Source organism: Nematolebias whitei, chromosome 22, assembly GCF_014905685.2.
Source record: "Nematolebias whitei isolate Nwh7 chromosome 22, NemWhi1, whole genome shotgun sequence".
NCBI classification, from domain to species: domain Eukaryota; kingdom Metazoa; phylum Chordata; class Actinopteri; order Cyprinodontiformes; family Rivulidae; genus Nematolebias; species Nematolebias whitei.
Genome location: NC_056519.1, coordinates 24,141,967 through 24,158,831, shown reverse-complemented (window position 1 = coordinate 24,158,831; position 16,865 = coordinate 24,141,967). Strand labels below are relative to the sequence as shown.

The 16,865-nt window shown below is 40.7% G+C and overlaps 1 protein-coding gene across 1 annotated transcript in view; it reads left to right on the top strand.

Moving 5' to 3' along the window:
- Positions 1 to 16,865, top strand: part of osbpl8 (oxysterol binding protein-like 8) — a 152,483-nt gene that overhangs the window by 64,398 nt on the left and 71,220 nt on the right. The window contains exons 3-4 of the mRNA XM_037696237.1: positions 7,206 to 7,242; positions 10,027 to 10,191. Coding sequence (XP_037552165.1) covers positions 7,206 to 7,242; positions 10,027 to 10,191 — 202 coding nt within the window. The remainder of the gene's footprint in view (positions 1 to 7,205; positions 7,243 to 10,026; positions 10,192 to 16,865) is intronic.

Sequence of the window (16,865 nt, the reverse complement as noted above, 5' to 3'; positions counted from 1 at the left end):
GTTGTTGTAGTGAAGGTAAAAATGCTAGGTCTGAGCTGAGCTGCTACAATCTCCGCTCCTAATGGAGCTCCTAAGCAGCTCCTAAGCAGCTAATGGTAAATGGAAACACAGCGCAATATTAATCTGATCAACCCGGGGTTGCATTTCCTCTTGCGTCCATGTTTTGAGAGGTTGGCTACAGTCCCATGAAGCTTCTGTTTTTAATTACCTTGGCAGCTGTGGTCAGAGGAACACGAAGCTGCTTGGAGATTATCTTGTAGTTTTTACCTTTTAATATGGATATCGCTAATATTCTTCATGCACCCCTCAGACAGCTCTCACTTTTGTTTTCTCTGCTCCATGCTCAGTGCAGTGCTTCAGAAAATGCTTTGGTCAGCTCTTAGATTATTCACAACACTACAGACTTTTATAAGGTACGTTATCACTTAGCTTTGGCAAGGGATACACGTCATGTGTTTAATTTGGTCATGATTTTCAGTCTCAGGTCAGCAGCATTCACTTGGCTTCAAATATAAGTTTGATACCTACACTTAAGTGATGGGGATGATGATATATAACACCCTAGAACTGCTGTCCTGGCTCATCCTTGCTGTCGCATATTTGTAACTTCATTGTCTAGGTCCATCCTTTTATATGTCTTCTGCCACTTATCTGTGGTCGGATTGTGTAAGCAACAAATCCAAGAGAGAAACAATTCAGTTCAATTCAAAAATACTTTATTAATCCCAAAGGGAAATTATTTGTTGTTGTAACTCGTTATCCTAGTTTCAGTAAGAGATGTTATAGATGCTGATGGCTGTAGACAGGAAGGATCTCTTGTAAAGGTCCATCCCACAGTGGATCCTAAGAAACTGGCTGCAGATGCCGTCCGATCCGTCCACCCAGACTCAGCTGGCCTCTCAGTTCCCTCGGGCTGTAGGACCACCCGAATGCCAGGCAGAACTCCTCCCAGAGCGATGGCCACTCCTCCCAGCAGTCTGCCGAGCTCCTCGTCGCTGCGGACAGCCAACAGTAGGTGCCGAGGGATGATCCTGTTCTTCCGCTGTCATGAGCCGTGTTTCCTGTTAGTTCCAGGATCTCAGTGGTCAGGCACTCCAGCACAGCTGGCAGGTAGATGAGAATGCTTCCACAGAACATCCTTTTCAACTCATTTGAGATTTGGGGCTGTAGTTGAGATATTACTTGAGCTTTTGAGATGTTAATCAGCTGCTGTTGGTTGTAGAAACTGCCTTGTTGCCATGGTTATGCATCATAACAAATGTCCAAAACTAAAAAAGTTTCAGTAAAAATCCTTCCAGCTGCACAGCATCCAATACCAGAGGAAACAATCATCCAAAAAATGTGATTTACATCCAGAAAAGGAGGAATTAAAGTTTCCAAAAGCAAAATCTCAGAATGAAAGTAACAGAGCTGCTCCAACATGCAGCCACCTTGAGCGGCGCAATAAAAAACACAGAAACACAGACATCCCTAGCCCCAACAATACTCTAGCTCCTCTAGGGGGATCCCAAGATGTTTTTAGGCCAGAAGACAGGCTATATAAATATCATATTCTTCCAGCTGTTTGGCCCAGGGTCTCTTACTGGCCTGAAAAAGCTCCAGAGAGAGACATCCAGGTGGCATCCTAATCAGATGTCCCAACTACCTCAGCTGAGTTCCTTCAGTGAGGAGGAGCAGCTGTTCTATTCCGAGCTCCCCCTGAATAGGAGCTTGGCTACCCTACAGAGGGAACCTGCTTCAGCTGCTTTTGTCCAGCATTTTGTTCTTTCTGTTGTGAAGCTCATAGTCATAAGTGAAGGTTGGAACATGGACTGACCAGTACAGTGTTTCCCCTACCATTATAAAAGGAGGGCACCCCACCCTGTCAACAGATCTGAGCGCCTCGCCTACTGAAATTGTTTTCACCTACAACCCCCCACACACACACACATTATTTTATCAAGCACAAACTAGCGCTAAGCTAGCAGCTTTTTTTTTCTAACTTTTTAGCTAGCGCATCTGTATTGCGCACAAAAGTAGCATGCGTCTCACTAACACACACACACCACCACCACCACTACCACCATCACCACCATTCCTCCAGTCGAGAAAAATCCTCAAAAGAGATGAGCGCCCTGCAAATAACCTAAGGGAAACACTGCAGTACATTGAAAGTTTTGCCTTTTGACTTTGCTTTTTCTTCACTACAATAGACTAGGACGAACTGACTCTCATCCCAGCCACTTTCACTTTCAACTGTGAACTACCCAGGTACACACTAATGATCAAGGCCTGAAGACGCTTATACACACATTCATACAGTATATAGCACCCAGGTAGCCTTTAAAAGCGACCCCAGCAACCCTCAAGGAATGCTTTAAGGAACATAGTGATAAACCTTCCACAAATTTGTTAAACGTTTGGGCCCTCATTTCTCAACATAAGGCAATCTTAGTCATCTTATGAGTAATAAAGGTGGCTGGCAATAGTAATGCTTTTTAAACGATTGTTCAGCCTTTCGAATTCTCTGAATTTGGTCAGTTGTACAATTTTTATCAAGAACCGCTATCGGTGCTTTTGATTCTTCTAAAATACCATTTTAATACACCACTTTAATTGTTTTATTCTTAATAGTTTTCAATATTGATCTTTATGACAGATACATTGCTATAGACTGGCATTTTACATGTTTCAAACAATGCTATTTGTACTTGACAACAATGGGTTTTCTAAGACTTACTGACATCAGTGTTTGTGAACCATCAGCTCCCAGTGATGAGTCAGCCTTGTAGCAGCAGTATCAACACCTCACAAAGATGGGGTGTCTCTGAGTCCCTGTTTCTTTTGAAGTTCCTGTAACTGTTCACAGTATCTAACACACAAATTGAGGTGCAGGATGTATTTGTTTATTTATTTTCCATAATACTCCAGATTTTTGGATTTTCCCTCATAAACTATGTTTGGATTTCAGCCTTCCCTTTAAATAAAGAACTAAAACCCACTGTTTTTGTTATCCCTATATTCCTTGCTGCTTAAACTGAACTGGGTCATAAATTTACTGCCAGTGATATTTAAACATTACGCAACATGTCAGAGCGTTTTATCCTGCGTAAGCACTCTTCAGCTCCTCAGAGGCTGGGAGCACAGACTGTTTTCAGCAGTATTTCCTGCTGAGGGATTGAGGTTTTGGAGGAAGTGGGGTGAGGTTAGTAGAAGACTGACATGAACTGAGACTATTAATTTATTTTATCTATTATTATTATGTTGCAGTGTAGATTACTTGCAATTTAGGCTTTAAATTATAGGCCGAGTTGTTGGTAAAGTGATTTTTGTCCTCTAATAAAGGTTTAACCCTTGGTGTATGTGTTGTGAATGACAAGCTGACCGTCCAGTGATTTCATCCAGGGTTTTCCGAGATATTTTGCTAACAGACAAAATGGGTTGACTGCTAATTTTTTACCCATTGATGTCATATCATGTGTTGCACTCCGAGTATAATTTGAGGTTGATACACTTTTACTATCGTGCCAAATTTTTTGTTCAATATCTGAAAATTGGACAAATTTATAGCCATTTTTGTGTTTAATGTCAATTGGCTGCAGCAGCCTTCTTGAACTGGCTTGAGATAAAAAAAAAATCTACAAGTTATAGGTACTGACCAAATATTTACTTTCTGGAAGTTTCATTGAAGTCTATTCAGCAGTTCATGAGATATTTTGCGCACAAACTGATAAAGTTGCATCCAATAATTAGGAGAAAGATTTGGACACAGATATTGCAAGGTCAACTAGCACTCAAGGTATAAGTTGGGGACCACTCCAGTTACTACCACACCAAATGGTAGCCCAAAAAATTATTTTGGTGTGTGGCTACATCTAGGTGTAGAAAGGTTCCTTTTGAAAATTGGGTTGCCAGGTTAAAATCTAAGATGACTGTCACCATACATACACATGTACATACACACACACACATACATATTAGTCGACGCTTGAGGGAAGTGGAGTGCTACCTCTGTGGCTTTTTAGCTAGTGCATCTATGTTGTGCACTGCTAGCGCGCAATACAGATGCTGCTACGTCAGGGCCAGCAGTTGTCGACGGTGGGAACGGGGGCAGTTTTGTAAGCAGTGTGCTTGGGTGGCCCTAGGGCCACCACAGATTAGTCTAGGCCCTAGACTAATCTGTGGTGACAAAGGCCACCATTGGCCACTCCTTGGTTGCACCACTGAACCTGGTCTTGGATAAAATTGCTCCCTCCACTCACCAGGATCTGTCAATCTGCATTGACTCGGCCAAGAAAACAAAAAACCTACCTCTGTTCTTCTACACAGTTTTAACTCCTACCCACTTGAACATCCATCCATTATATTTTACCCGCGTCTTCCATTTTGGGTCACGGGGGTCGCCGGTGCCCATGTACAGCTATCGCCGTGCGAGGGGCGGGGTACACCCTGGACTGGTCGCCCACTTGAATATCTTGCACCAAAAAGATTATTGTTGACTTGCATTCAATTCCAGTAAAAAAAACCACACATCTGTAAACTACAAACATTCACAGTTCATATCCTCCAGGGATGGGGGACATCGGCGAATCGCTTATCATTATCCAAGTCAATGACACACAAAGGCTGTTACAAAATGCCTCACATTCTGTTTGTTTTGCTGTGACACTGATATTGTTAGGCAGAGGGATGAAATATGTTTTGCTGATTGATTTAAACAATTTTGCTGTCATGGTGACGGCACCAGTTTTAAATGGCACGTGCATTGTGTTTCAACCTTGAGAGCAGAACAGATAAACTCTTTGGGACTGCACGCTTTTCCTCATTTTTTAACTTGGTCTTAATCAAACTCAGCAAGATGAGTTATTCTTTCCTCTCCATCTTGTATTACAGCTATACCTCCTGTCGTTTTCTGTTGATGATATTACTTTTAATTCTGAAGAACATTACTCGTCTTTCTGCAACCACATTAACCAACATCCTGCTTCGTTGCTTATCTAAGATCTGCTGTTTTATTGACACTTCAGTAGTAACTGAACGCTGAATGAGTAAATATCCATTAGAGTAACAACTACCATGTAAGGAACCTTGAAAGTAATTGGAGTGGGAAAAAAGGGGCACGTTTTTACACACTTTTACTTTAATTGGAGAATTTTAAAGGTGAAATTTGCCATGTTTTGTTCTTATGATATAAAAAGAATGTTCTAAAACTAAATGCATTTTTGGAAATGATCACTGAACTATAAAACAAGATACTTGGCCAATTTCCTGAAATGTTTGATCAAATATGTGTTTGTTTTATTTCAGATATTTTCGTATTTTCTTGTGAATACCTACAGCATATGTGCTTTGGGAATGGAACTTTCCGTTGTTCATTTTTATTGCGTTCTTTAACATTGTTTTCTGTTTGTTAGGTCTAACATTTAAAAATCCTTTGCATACATAAAATCAAGCTAATTTTGCCAAATTCATGCAACACCACTGGTTTGCTCATCAGCTTCTTCATAAAATCAAATCTGAAAAACTTGAGATAAGCACTCTAAAGAGTGACAGAGGGGACCATCTCAGATGGTCTCCTCCATCAGGTGCCTTAACAAAAGTTGATAATATTGTGGGTTTTCATGTGTTGTGAAGTTGCCTGACACATGGGTTGTACAGATGCCACAGTCACACAATGATGGGAATACTGAGTATATTATGGCACCCACACCAAGGAAGGATCATTATATTGTACACCAATCATAACAGAACATCTGGACCTGACGTGGGTTGTCTCATCCAGAAACAGAAGTTGGACTCTTCAAAACTCTGTGTGTCGTACAACATTGTCTCAACAATTGGCTTTAGCCACACTTTTGTGTGAAGGTTGCTATAAGTTCTAGAGCAGTGATCATTGAGCCTTCGGAGTAGTGCCATTATCAGATGAACAGTAGAGTTGTTTGATGAATTTTAGTTCTGTTTTACCAGTGATGATCAGAGTGTGCATATTGTAACACTGAGGGGAGGGGACCAGTCCTGACAATGTGGTAGAGAGACACACCAGCATTACTCCTAGCATCATGATGTGGAGCGCTATAGAGCAGGACTTCAGATTACTTCTGGTAGTTACTTAGGGGACCCTAACGGCACAGTGCTTTGTCATTTCCTCCCATGTCTTACCCTTCCTGTTACAGCACTCTGGTACATTAAGACATCACCTCTCCACAAACAGTCCACGTGTCTTTCAGCATGTTGAGGTCCTGTAGTGGCCACCCAGATGTCTGATCGATCTCCTTTTTAACACGTTCAACTAATATGTCAGCTTCGACTCAGTACCGATATTCCACATCCAACTAACGGTTACAACAGCTATGGACCAGCTTACAGCAGCTGTATGACCCCAATCTGCACAGTCCTTGTATCCAAGCCTGAGGGGTTTTCACACTCAAACACAAACATGGAACCAGAGTGCGCCTGTACTGCCAACTTCATTATTCATTTGATCTGATACTATGTTCATTGTCATACAGTCACATGACCTTTCAAAAAGTGCCGTTTTTCACTTGATGTCACACAATTGCTCCCTCCACTCACCAGGACCCGTCACTCTGTGCTGCCTCAAGCAAAAACAAAAATCCAAAATAAAGTTAGGTTTTCTTGCATTCTCTGTTCAACTCCAGTCCAGAAAAACACTCATTTTGAAAACTACAAACATTCACTATTCAAATCCGTCAGACATGGGGGACATCAACGTACCGCTTGTACAGTTTAAAAACATCATCTTACTTTATATATAACCCTTTTATTTGAAGCTGTTGCACTCACTGTGTAAAGTTTGGTTGTATTTTAGTTTTATTCTTTCAGTTGGATCTGAACCTACCATTTCATCCAAGCCCATCACCCTCAACATGCTGCCACCTTTGTTTTAATTTGTTTTTCATTAACATTTTAGTTAAACTAACGTCTGTTTTATCTTTTGTTTTCTGTCTTTTGTCTCCTTTATTTTTGGTTATCACTTGTCTCGTGTGGCTGCAACTTCTCTTGATGCCGCCCGTTGTTGCCAACCCTGCTGCCGTGAACGTCTGGTCAACAACGCATGGTGGACACCGTCCTTCCCTTCCTCTCTCTTTTATTCTCCATTTAAAAATCACTGGAACTATTTTACAATCTCTGTCCCATCCTCTATTTTCTCTCATTATCTTTTATTGTCCTCTTTTATTTCTGTTTTCATCCTTTACCCCTGTTAGCACCATGCCGAGTTGAGAGAGCATCACGCCACCTCCGGTAAGCCAGCGACCTTTACACAGTCATCAGGTTATTTTAGAGCTCGATAAAACAAAACAAAAAAGTGTTTGTACATGAAATGGCAAATAGCAGCTAATATTAACCACTTAATTTACTGAAACAAAAGTTTAGATTTAAACTTCTTATATACTACTAGAATAATTACTTAGATTTTCCAGCAAAGTTTTGTTTTGGAGTACAATTGCCATTCGGGGTATCACTGTTGCTCTAGAGGTTTATTCCTTTAAATATGATAGTGTTGTATTATGGTTAACTTTGTCACTGTTCACAGTTATTTATTTCCTCTTTCCTAATTTTACATGTTGGTGATTCATGTCAAGTTGCCAGTGTCATAAAGTAAAAACTGCAGTTCAACTCAGTTTATTGTCCCCCGTCCTAAAGCGAAGAGGAGAAATTGGAAATACCTTCCATCTAGGGATGCACGATAATGGATTTTTGGCTGATAACGATACTGATATATTTTTTATATGTGTTCCTTTTTCAGAGCATAGCCTCTCATTTATGCTTATTTACTACAAAAATTGTGTAACAGCTGTAAGAGCTGGTGACATATATTCAGTAACAGCCATATGATATGCATAGCACTTTAACTTATATTAAATAAAAAGTGTTAAATGTTAGTCATTAGCATTAGTCACCTGCGATGCTGTCTCACTTGTGGAGGCTAGTTCCAGGTTTCTAGCTGCAGTGTGGGATCCTCTGCACTCTGTGCATGAAGGACACACTTTTTAAGTTGAAGGTTTTGTCTATCAATTGTGCCGTAAGATTAATCATGCTAACGGGGCAAACACGACGTCCAAATATCTGTGGTAAAACTCACCCAAGTTGTGCTATCGGTTATTAGCTTCTCAATGATGTCGGAAATGACGGCTTGTAACTCTGGTAACGTTACGTCAGAAAAATATCTCTGACTGGGGACGATGTAGCGAGACTCAACGTACTCCATAAATCTTTGGAATCCAACATCTTCAACGAAAAAAAACCTTCCACACCGCCGACATTTTGATTTTTTCTTCCCTGCCGTGATCAGATCAGGTAGGCGCACGTGACGTCATCACGTTGTGCTACCGCTGCAGACATCCTTGTCACTGGGTTGTCATACGAAAACAGCACCTTTTATATTGGTGAGTTATTTTGATGGTATGGCCGATGTCCGATTTTGAACTTTAATGCTAATATCAACCGATACGGATACCACGCCGATAATATTGTGCATCCCTACTTCCTGTCTGTCTGTGCACGTTGTGAGCATGATAACTAGAAAAATAAGTGAGGTACCCACTTTGATCATCCAGATGTAAGAAAGATCACCATGAAAAAATGGGTTGCTACATAAAAATCCAAGAAAGCCATCATCACCCGTCTTTGAGGAAAATATGTGTTCTAGTTTTTATATATTTTTTAAAGTATGTAGGGAGTGGTGGCGCAGAGGTTAGAGAAGGTGGGTATGTGATTGGAAGGTCGCTGGTTCAGCTCCCCGTCCGACATCATCAAAATGTGGGTGGGAAAGGTGAAACACCCACACCTGCCTCCACCCTCATTTGCCCCACTCCAAGCCCTTGAGCAAGGTTTTTAACTCCCACCATCTGCTCCTCCAGGCGCCCTAGATGTCAGCTCTCTGCTCCACACAGAGGGCTGTGGCAGCTCGGTGGTCTGTGGTTGTGTCAGGAAGGACATCCAGTGTAAAAACAATTGTCAAGTCTTCCTGCGAGTTAGTTCACTGTGATGATCTCTGAGGAAGCGTGAGGGTGGTCTTGTGGTGGCTCTAGATCAGGGGTTTCAAACTCACTTACAAAAGGGGGCCACAATTAAAACCTTTTTCAAACTAAGGGCCAGTTTCAGAATCAACATTAACTCACGTTAGATACCCAACATCTTGGTTGCAGATTCCTCAGCAAGAGTTTGATTGGTTTCATTTGACGTTCTCTGTTGCACTTTTGACATCATAATCAAAAATTACTGAAAAAATTAATGTGACAAAAGTATTTTACATTTAAAATAACATCTTGGGGGCCAGATAAGTTGTCAACAAGGGCCACATTTGGCCCCGGGGCCTTGAGTTTGACACATATGCACTAGATTGGTGATCATGGCCACTCCCTGGCTCCTCTGCTGCACCTGGTCGTACCTCCTTCCCACTTGAATATGTTGCACCAAAAACATTAAGGTTTACTTCCCTGTTCAATTCCTGTCCAGAACAACACTCATCTTGAAAAACTACAAACATTCACTGTTCAGATCCCTCAGCCACGGGGGACATCTGTGTACCGCTTGTCATTTAAAACTCTGGCCCAGAAGGCGACGTTCGTTCATTCAAGGAATGCTAGGCTTTTAATTAGAAATGAAAGGAGTATTTTCTACATGTGCAGGTTTGCTTTGTGAGGACCCGAGTGCTTTTTGGATCATCACCAGATTCAAACTTGTTTTTTCTTTAATCTTTATGAAGTTATGATGGGGCTCATTTAAAACTGGCTTCCATTCTCTAACCTTATGAAGTCGTCCAGTTCATCAGACTCATGTAAACAAGGAGGAGAGATAAAGGAGACGCTTGTGTATTCAGCTTTCCTGCACCTTTTTCCAGTCATGAGATGAGGAGGAAAACAAACATCATGCAAGTCATCTACACAGGTTATGAAACTGAGGGCTGCAGCTAACAGAGGCTTCAGGAGAGATGGGTTCTGTTTGAAGAAAGAACAATCATTGTTCTCTTTCTCACCCCTCCCTCCTCTGTCTCTCCTTTCGTCTCCCTCTCTCCATCCGAAGCTGCCATAGCACACAGCGATGACATCATCCTTCTGACCCCCGGCAGGATGAGCCAGCGGCAGGTGAAGGAGAGGGACAAGGAGAAGGAGGCGGGCCTCCAAACACCCAGCAGGGAGCACATGGGCACTCCCTCCACCCTCAGCCCCGGGGTCAGCTACAGCCATGGTAAGAGCCTCCACTTTCTGGGAGTCTTTTAAAATACATATAAATACTTTTCTTCCGATGTAACCTCAGGGCAGGGCACATTTATAAACACATTTATTAGGAGTGGAACTGTTCACAAAATCCACAGTTTGTTTCCATTTATTATTTGTTTATTTCAATTCTTTACCCGTTAACACTCCAGATATCTACAGTGATCGATAATCAGCCGTTTACACTTTCTGAATTGTCAGTTTTTCTCAAGGACATGTCAAGCACTCTGGTGAAAAGTGAAAATACAAATCACTTGTTGGAATAAGTCAAAATTCATTTTGAGAGGTTTGACTCTATTTTTTTTTTAATCCCATTTTCAACTTGCTCCTTTTTATATATATCCAAGTTCTAACTTTACCCTTCTACATAGACTGCACAGCTGGGTGTCTCACAGGTCGAGGACGATCCTTATTGATTTCAAGGTCAAGGTCACAGGTGACCCCTTTGTTAAAACCTTGTCAACGCTTCGGCTTGACATCAGAGTAAGATAACGATATGAAACTCTTTGTTGTCCAGCTTGTGTCTGTCTGTCCATGTTTAAGACAGTCCACAGTCAAAGGTGTAACTGTTGGAGAAAAATGTTCTCGCTTTACATCACTTACTCAGAAGGAGCCACACTCAACAGCAGGGGAAGATTTTTAATCGTTTTTTTACGTACAAGATCAGATTTTCAGGACCAGTTACAGATATGCAGGAAGTGCACACAAAGACCAGTCATGAGAATCTGCCACGAGCCGTGTGTGCAGCTTGTTTTTATACTCTCATCAGTTGAGCCGAGCTCACAGACTCTGAGGTGTCCTTGGAGCAACAGCTGCATGACTGCAGCAGTGTTGCCAGATCTTGCAATAGAAACAAGCAACCAGCTCTATGAAAACAAGCCCAACTGGCAACTCACCACATTGTGTAAAACAGAGGCTGTTTTTAAACAGAATAAACATACATTTATTATGGCATTACACATAAACAACAGCAAAAGTATGCTAAACACTTTGAGTAACTTACTTTTAAGCTCTGATTAAAAAAAAAAACCATATTGCATTTAAATAATTGCAAAAAATTTGTCCAAAAATCATATTTTTTCTACATATTTTTAAAAGCAAAACATCCTGACATCTGTGTGTGAGTGGAGCTCCCTAGAGGTCGGCCACAGTATGAGTGTTTGAGTGTCACCTCGCCAACTTGGGCGGGAGAGATAAACAGGAAACGGGGCGTGGAAGGGACAAACTACCTACTGCCACTCGTCTTCTGCTTTATTGTGTGGAGCTGAGAGATAATCAACTAGTTTCACTTGGAAAGAAAGTCAAGCCCAAATAAACAACTTCACGTTCAAAACAAGCCCAAAAAATCCGCGACTCACAAGATTTGTAAGTGACTTTAGATAAAACTTAGCACAAAGTCGCTTATAATAAGCAGACCTGGCAACGCTGCACTGCAGCCTCACCCAGCTCTCTCTGCTAACCCAAACATGTGGTTCATGGGCAGATTCTCAGCCATAGTAATAAAAACATCCTAAACTTTGACCAACAAATGTTTTGGACAGAAAGGGCCATCAGACCATGGTTCCACATTGGATCTGACTTTTATTGAAACCACTTCCAGTAAAGAACTCCTGAGTGGTCCCAGTGAAACCCACTACTCTGATTGTCATCAACAGGCCCGTCCTTCACTTTGAAACTGATAGCTGCACTTTCATGTTCTTTAATGTGCAGGCAGTCGTGGAAGCTGTGTGTTATGTGCTCTTATTCGGAAATGATCAAACTTGTTCAGCAGCAAAAAAGAAAAAAGTCTATTTCTTTCTTCTCAGATTAACTTAAAATATTTTTTCAATGGTCTTCTTACAAGCACGGGTGATTCCGTGAGAAAAGACAGGCGTGTTTGCAGCACGTGAGAAAGGTGGAGCGTTCGACGGTGTTACTGTGCCTGTGCTCGCAGCTCTTCTCATTAATGTCGCTGTAGAAACAAACTTCAAGAAGGCACAGGGGAGCTCCAGCCTTCTCGGTAACTGTCTGAGTAAAGGGCTAACGGCTCAGAAGAGGCTGGATGTTCTGTGCAGTGAGATAATTGGTGAACGGACGGTTTAAACTGATCACTGATGAAAATGTCTTACCTGCGTCAGATATCAGCAGCAGCTGTCCATCAATTTTATAGAGTAGGGGAGAGACACCGGTAAATAGTAAAGTACCGTATTTTTCGCCTATAAGTCAGAGTTTTTTACATAATTTGCATGCCCTGTGACTTATATACCGAAGCGACTTGTGTTTTTTTCCTGATGTTTATAAACCAATTTTGGCTGAGATATAACCGTTTTCATTTATTCTGACTGAAAATATTGAACACTACTATTTTCAGCTGCTACATGGCAGCAGAGTAATAAGGCATATCGTTGTCTCATAAGCTAAAGTGGCTATTAATGACTCAATCGGCTTGCCATAGTCTATCACCTTCGTCCAGCTCGCAGCTGATTTGACCGTCAAAGTGCATTTATTAAAGAAAAGTTCAACTGAGACACACATTTACTATAACATCGAGCAAACAAATAATTGTTTTTAGGCGTTAATCTTGTTAAATTCTTGTTAAAGTCCTCCCGTGCACGGTCCTGTGGCCGCCATTTGGCAGCCATTTGATTTTTGGCACAACACTGGCCCACAATTCCGGGTTGTCAACGGTGACGCATAATAGATGCAACATATTTATGGATTTTTCCACTTTATTAGACATATTTGGACAGATGTGACGTATACGGCGGAAAATACGCTAATAGTTGTTGCAGAACGACGATACTTTGAGCTGAATGTGGTCTGCTCATCAATAAACAGTGTTTGTACATTTGACCTTCAGCTGATGTTCTGCAGCCTGAGCTCAGATGAAAACCAGTCCACCTCACATTTCTCAGGACGTTTGTAAAGATGAAATCTGTAGGTGTTTCACATTTATCTACTTCTTGTTATTTTTGTTTTCTCTACTTTACTAAGGTTTGCTCTGAATATAATGTTCAGTCTCTAAATATTCCTCTTCCACCTCTTTGTATTTTATATCTGTGAGCCCCGCTGATGGTTCTGGTAGTCTAAAGCACATGTCAGACTCGAGGCCAAATCTGAATAAACATTTATTTACCCCCTACAAAAATATTTTAAATGTAGCCCTCAGAATAAATTAGAATTAAATGAGATTAAATTAACATCTTAAATGCAGCTCTTAGACCTGCTCTAATGATCCCTGATGGTTTTTATTGTCATTATTATTATGATTATTGTGCTGCACTTTTCTTAGACCTGTCTAAAGCTTTTGACACTGTGGATCATAACATCTTGTGTCATAAACTCTCAGAAATTGATTTCTCAGATCACAACATTGGTTGGTTCTCTAACTATCTCTCAGATCAGAGGCAAGGTGTTCAACATAATGGTACTTCCTCCAGTTATTTAACAGTCAACAATGATGTACCACAAGGCTCAGTCTTAGGACACACCCTCTTTACAATTTACATAGGTAATGTAGGTCAGAGCATTCCTGACGCATCCCTACACTTCTATGCTGATGACACAGTTGTTTATTGTTGAACTAAAACAGTTGATAAGGCTTTCCATCTTTTGCAATTCGCTTTCGACATCATCCAGTCTGATTTGTTCAGTTACAAACTTGTCCTAGATGCCAACAAAACCAAAGGGTTGCTGTTTTTCAAACAGGAAGTCAGTCCCAGCAGTTCTTCATCTGATTTTATCCTCAAATGGTGTCCCTATTGAGTCTGTCGATTCCTACAAATTTTTGGGTATCTTGGTCGACTTGCATCTTTCTTTTAAGCTTCACGTGGAAAACCTAGTACGGAAACTGAAAGTTAAATAAAAAAAATAATAATTTTTTCAGAAACGGATCCTGTCTAACTCTGAATGCTAGAAACAACTTGTAACTGTGACCTTCCTTCCTTCCATTGACTACAGTGATATTATTGACATGAACGCTCCTACAAGAACCCTGCAGATGTTGGATGCTGTCTATCATGGTGCACTAAGATTCATAACTGGCTGTAACTACCATATCCACCACTGCACCCAGTATTCACTGGTTAACTGGTCATCGTTAACTTCACGCAGACTCTCTCACTGGCACATTTTCATCTTTAAATCACTTCTTGGTCTGCTGCCTTCATACATCTCCTCTTACATGTCTCTGAGTGAGTGCAGCTACAGCGTGCGCTCCCAGGACATTATTACCTGCAGTGTTCCCTCAGTGAGGACTGAACTTGGCAAAAGGGCCTTCTCCTACTCCGCTCCTGTTTCCTGGAATATCTTACAAAAAGACCTGAAGCTCTCGACCTTGACCTCTCCAAGTGACTTCAAAACATCTGTTAAGTTCCTGGCAAGAACCACCGCAGACATGTTCCTGTTTTTAGTTTTCTACACCACTTTATAATCTAGCTGTTTGTTTTCACTACATTTCTTTCTCCTTTTAATCATCATTCTGTTTCAATTGTAAAAAAAACCTCAACTCTTTTTCACTGCAAATACAGAAGACTATAAACTCTGCATCAAACATTTCCTTCATATAATAAAATAAATAAGAAGAAACATGTTGGGTAAAACATTTCATATGTATGCTACAAAATAACTTCAGCAGAGTTCTGTGCAGTAAATGGGGATCTTGTGTATTACGTTGTATTTTGTGTTTCTTTACAGTTGTCAGGGTTTGTAGTTAATCTCATTAATCCTGTCTATTTGAATGATTCCTGTCATATGCCATGTTTTGTGTTGTGTGTGCACGTTTACTGTGTAGGATGTAGGAGGACTTCACAACTTCAGTAGAATGTATTTTATTTTGTGATACATTTAGTTGCATCAGTTTCTCAAGCAGCTTTTGTTTTGTGGTAAAGGCATTTACTCTTACTCAACAAGTACGTTGTACTTTAAAAATCTGATATTTATCTGATGTAGTTGATTTAGTGTATGGAATAGTCCCAGGTTACTCAGAGTGAGGAAGCCAACTATTCTCAGGACGGTCTGTTTTGTTGCTACATGTGGTGTGAAGGTTCAGAGGGTTTTCTGTGATAGAAGTACAGTTTGATGCAGGAAACACAACTCGTGGTGATCAGTGTGTGAAGAGGTAATGTTGGTTTCATGTAAGATCTCAGATAAAGTTCAGCTGTCAGTGTTCAACCTTCATAATATACTGATTTTGTTGTTTTATTCATCTTAAGTATTTAGTAAAATGCTCTTCAAATGGCTGGAAAATGCAGTTTTGAGGAGATTTATAAAAGGACTGCTTCCCTTCACAGCTGCTCACGAAAACATGCCGTTGTCCTTCTTAGCATCAGCACATGTTGGCTGATATTCTGTTTCAAATTCAGTATAATAACTGTTTTAACTGGACCACCTGGTTTCTAAAGATTGATAAAGCATTTTAAAATCAGATGTGAATGTACACAACAAATCTCTGTACGTCTGTCCAGGTCATGTGTTCCCTCTACTTTTCTTTTCCTCGGTCCACAGGTACCGGAGAGCTTTGTTTACGTGCTGTTCGTGCGTTTTGGGCTCACATGAGCACCGGAGCGGTGAGGGTGGGGGTGGGGGGTACAGTCTAAGTAGATTTGACATGTGTGATGATGAAATGAGGAGTATACTGCATTCAGTGACAGCCAAGCAGAGAAGGACTGTTTCTGTCAGTGTCTACATCAGAGGTGCCCAATATGTTGATCGCTATCGACCGGTCAATCGCAAAGGCATTATGGGTAGATCGCATGGCATTAAAAACTATCATCATCCATCTATGAAATTTGTCTCTTAATTGACAGACATGGCAGCCAGTCTGAGGCCCCGTTTACACAACGTGAAACGTTCGGCTGTTCATTTAACGGTCCTCATTTCTGTGGAACACCAAAATGCTCAAAATTAAATAAATAAATAAAGCATTTTGAAATAAGTATCTAAGCTCATTATTATTATTTTATTTCATAATTGTGTTGTTCATGGTTTATTTATTTCATAATTGTGTTTTTCATAACGGCTTATTGATTTCATAGTGCCACTTTTCAGCAGAATGACTTCAGCTGTCAATCAACGTCAGTGGGTTGGACCTTCATGCCCCAAAATTGATGGGTGCCGCGGGAGCGTGCACGGGAGGATTAGCTGTTGTATTTCTTTGAATTTAACAAGATTAACACTAGCTGTACCAGTGAGCAGGTATTCAGCTAAACTAATGGATGTGAAGGATCAGCCAGTGAGCGTGCAGGTCCAACCCACTGACGTTGATTGACAGCTGAAGTCATTTTGCTGAAAAGAGGCATTATGAAATAAATAAGCCATCATGAAAAATACAATTATGAACTAAAAGAATAAAAATGAAAAAAAAAAAGACTTATTTCATAATGTTTTATTTATTTATTTATTTATTTTGAGCATTTTGGTGTTCAATATCATTCTTTGAAACTGAAGGTTTCTTAATCCAGGTCTCAAAGTGGAGATGTTCAGGGGAACACCCCACGGAGGTGTGAAATGCTCCAAGTATGAAATGGCACATGCGCACTAGAGGTGGCTGCGGTCCAAAGTTTTTCTGCTCTAACAACAGTTGTAATAAATACAACAACAGTTGTAATAAATACAACATCAGTTGTAATAAATACAACAACAGTTGTAATAAATACAACAACAGTT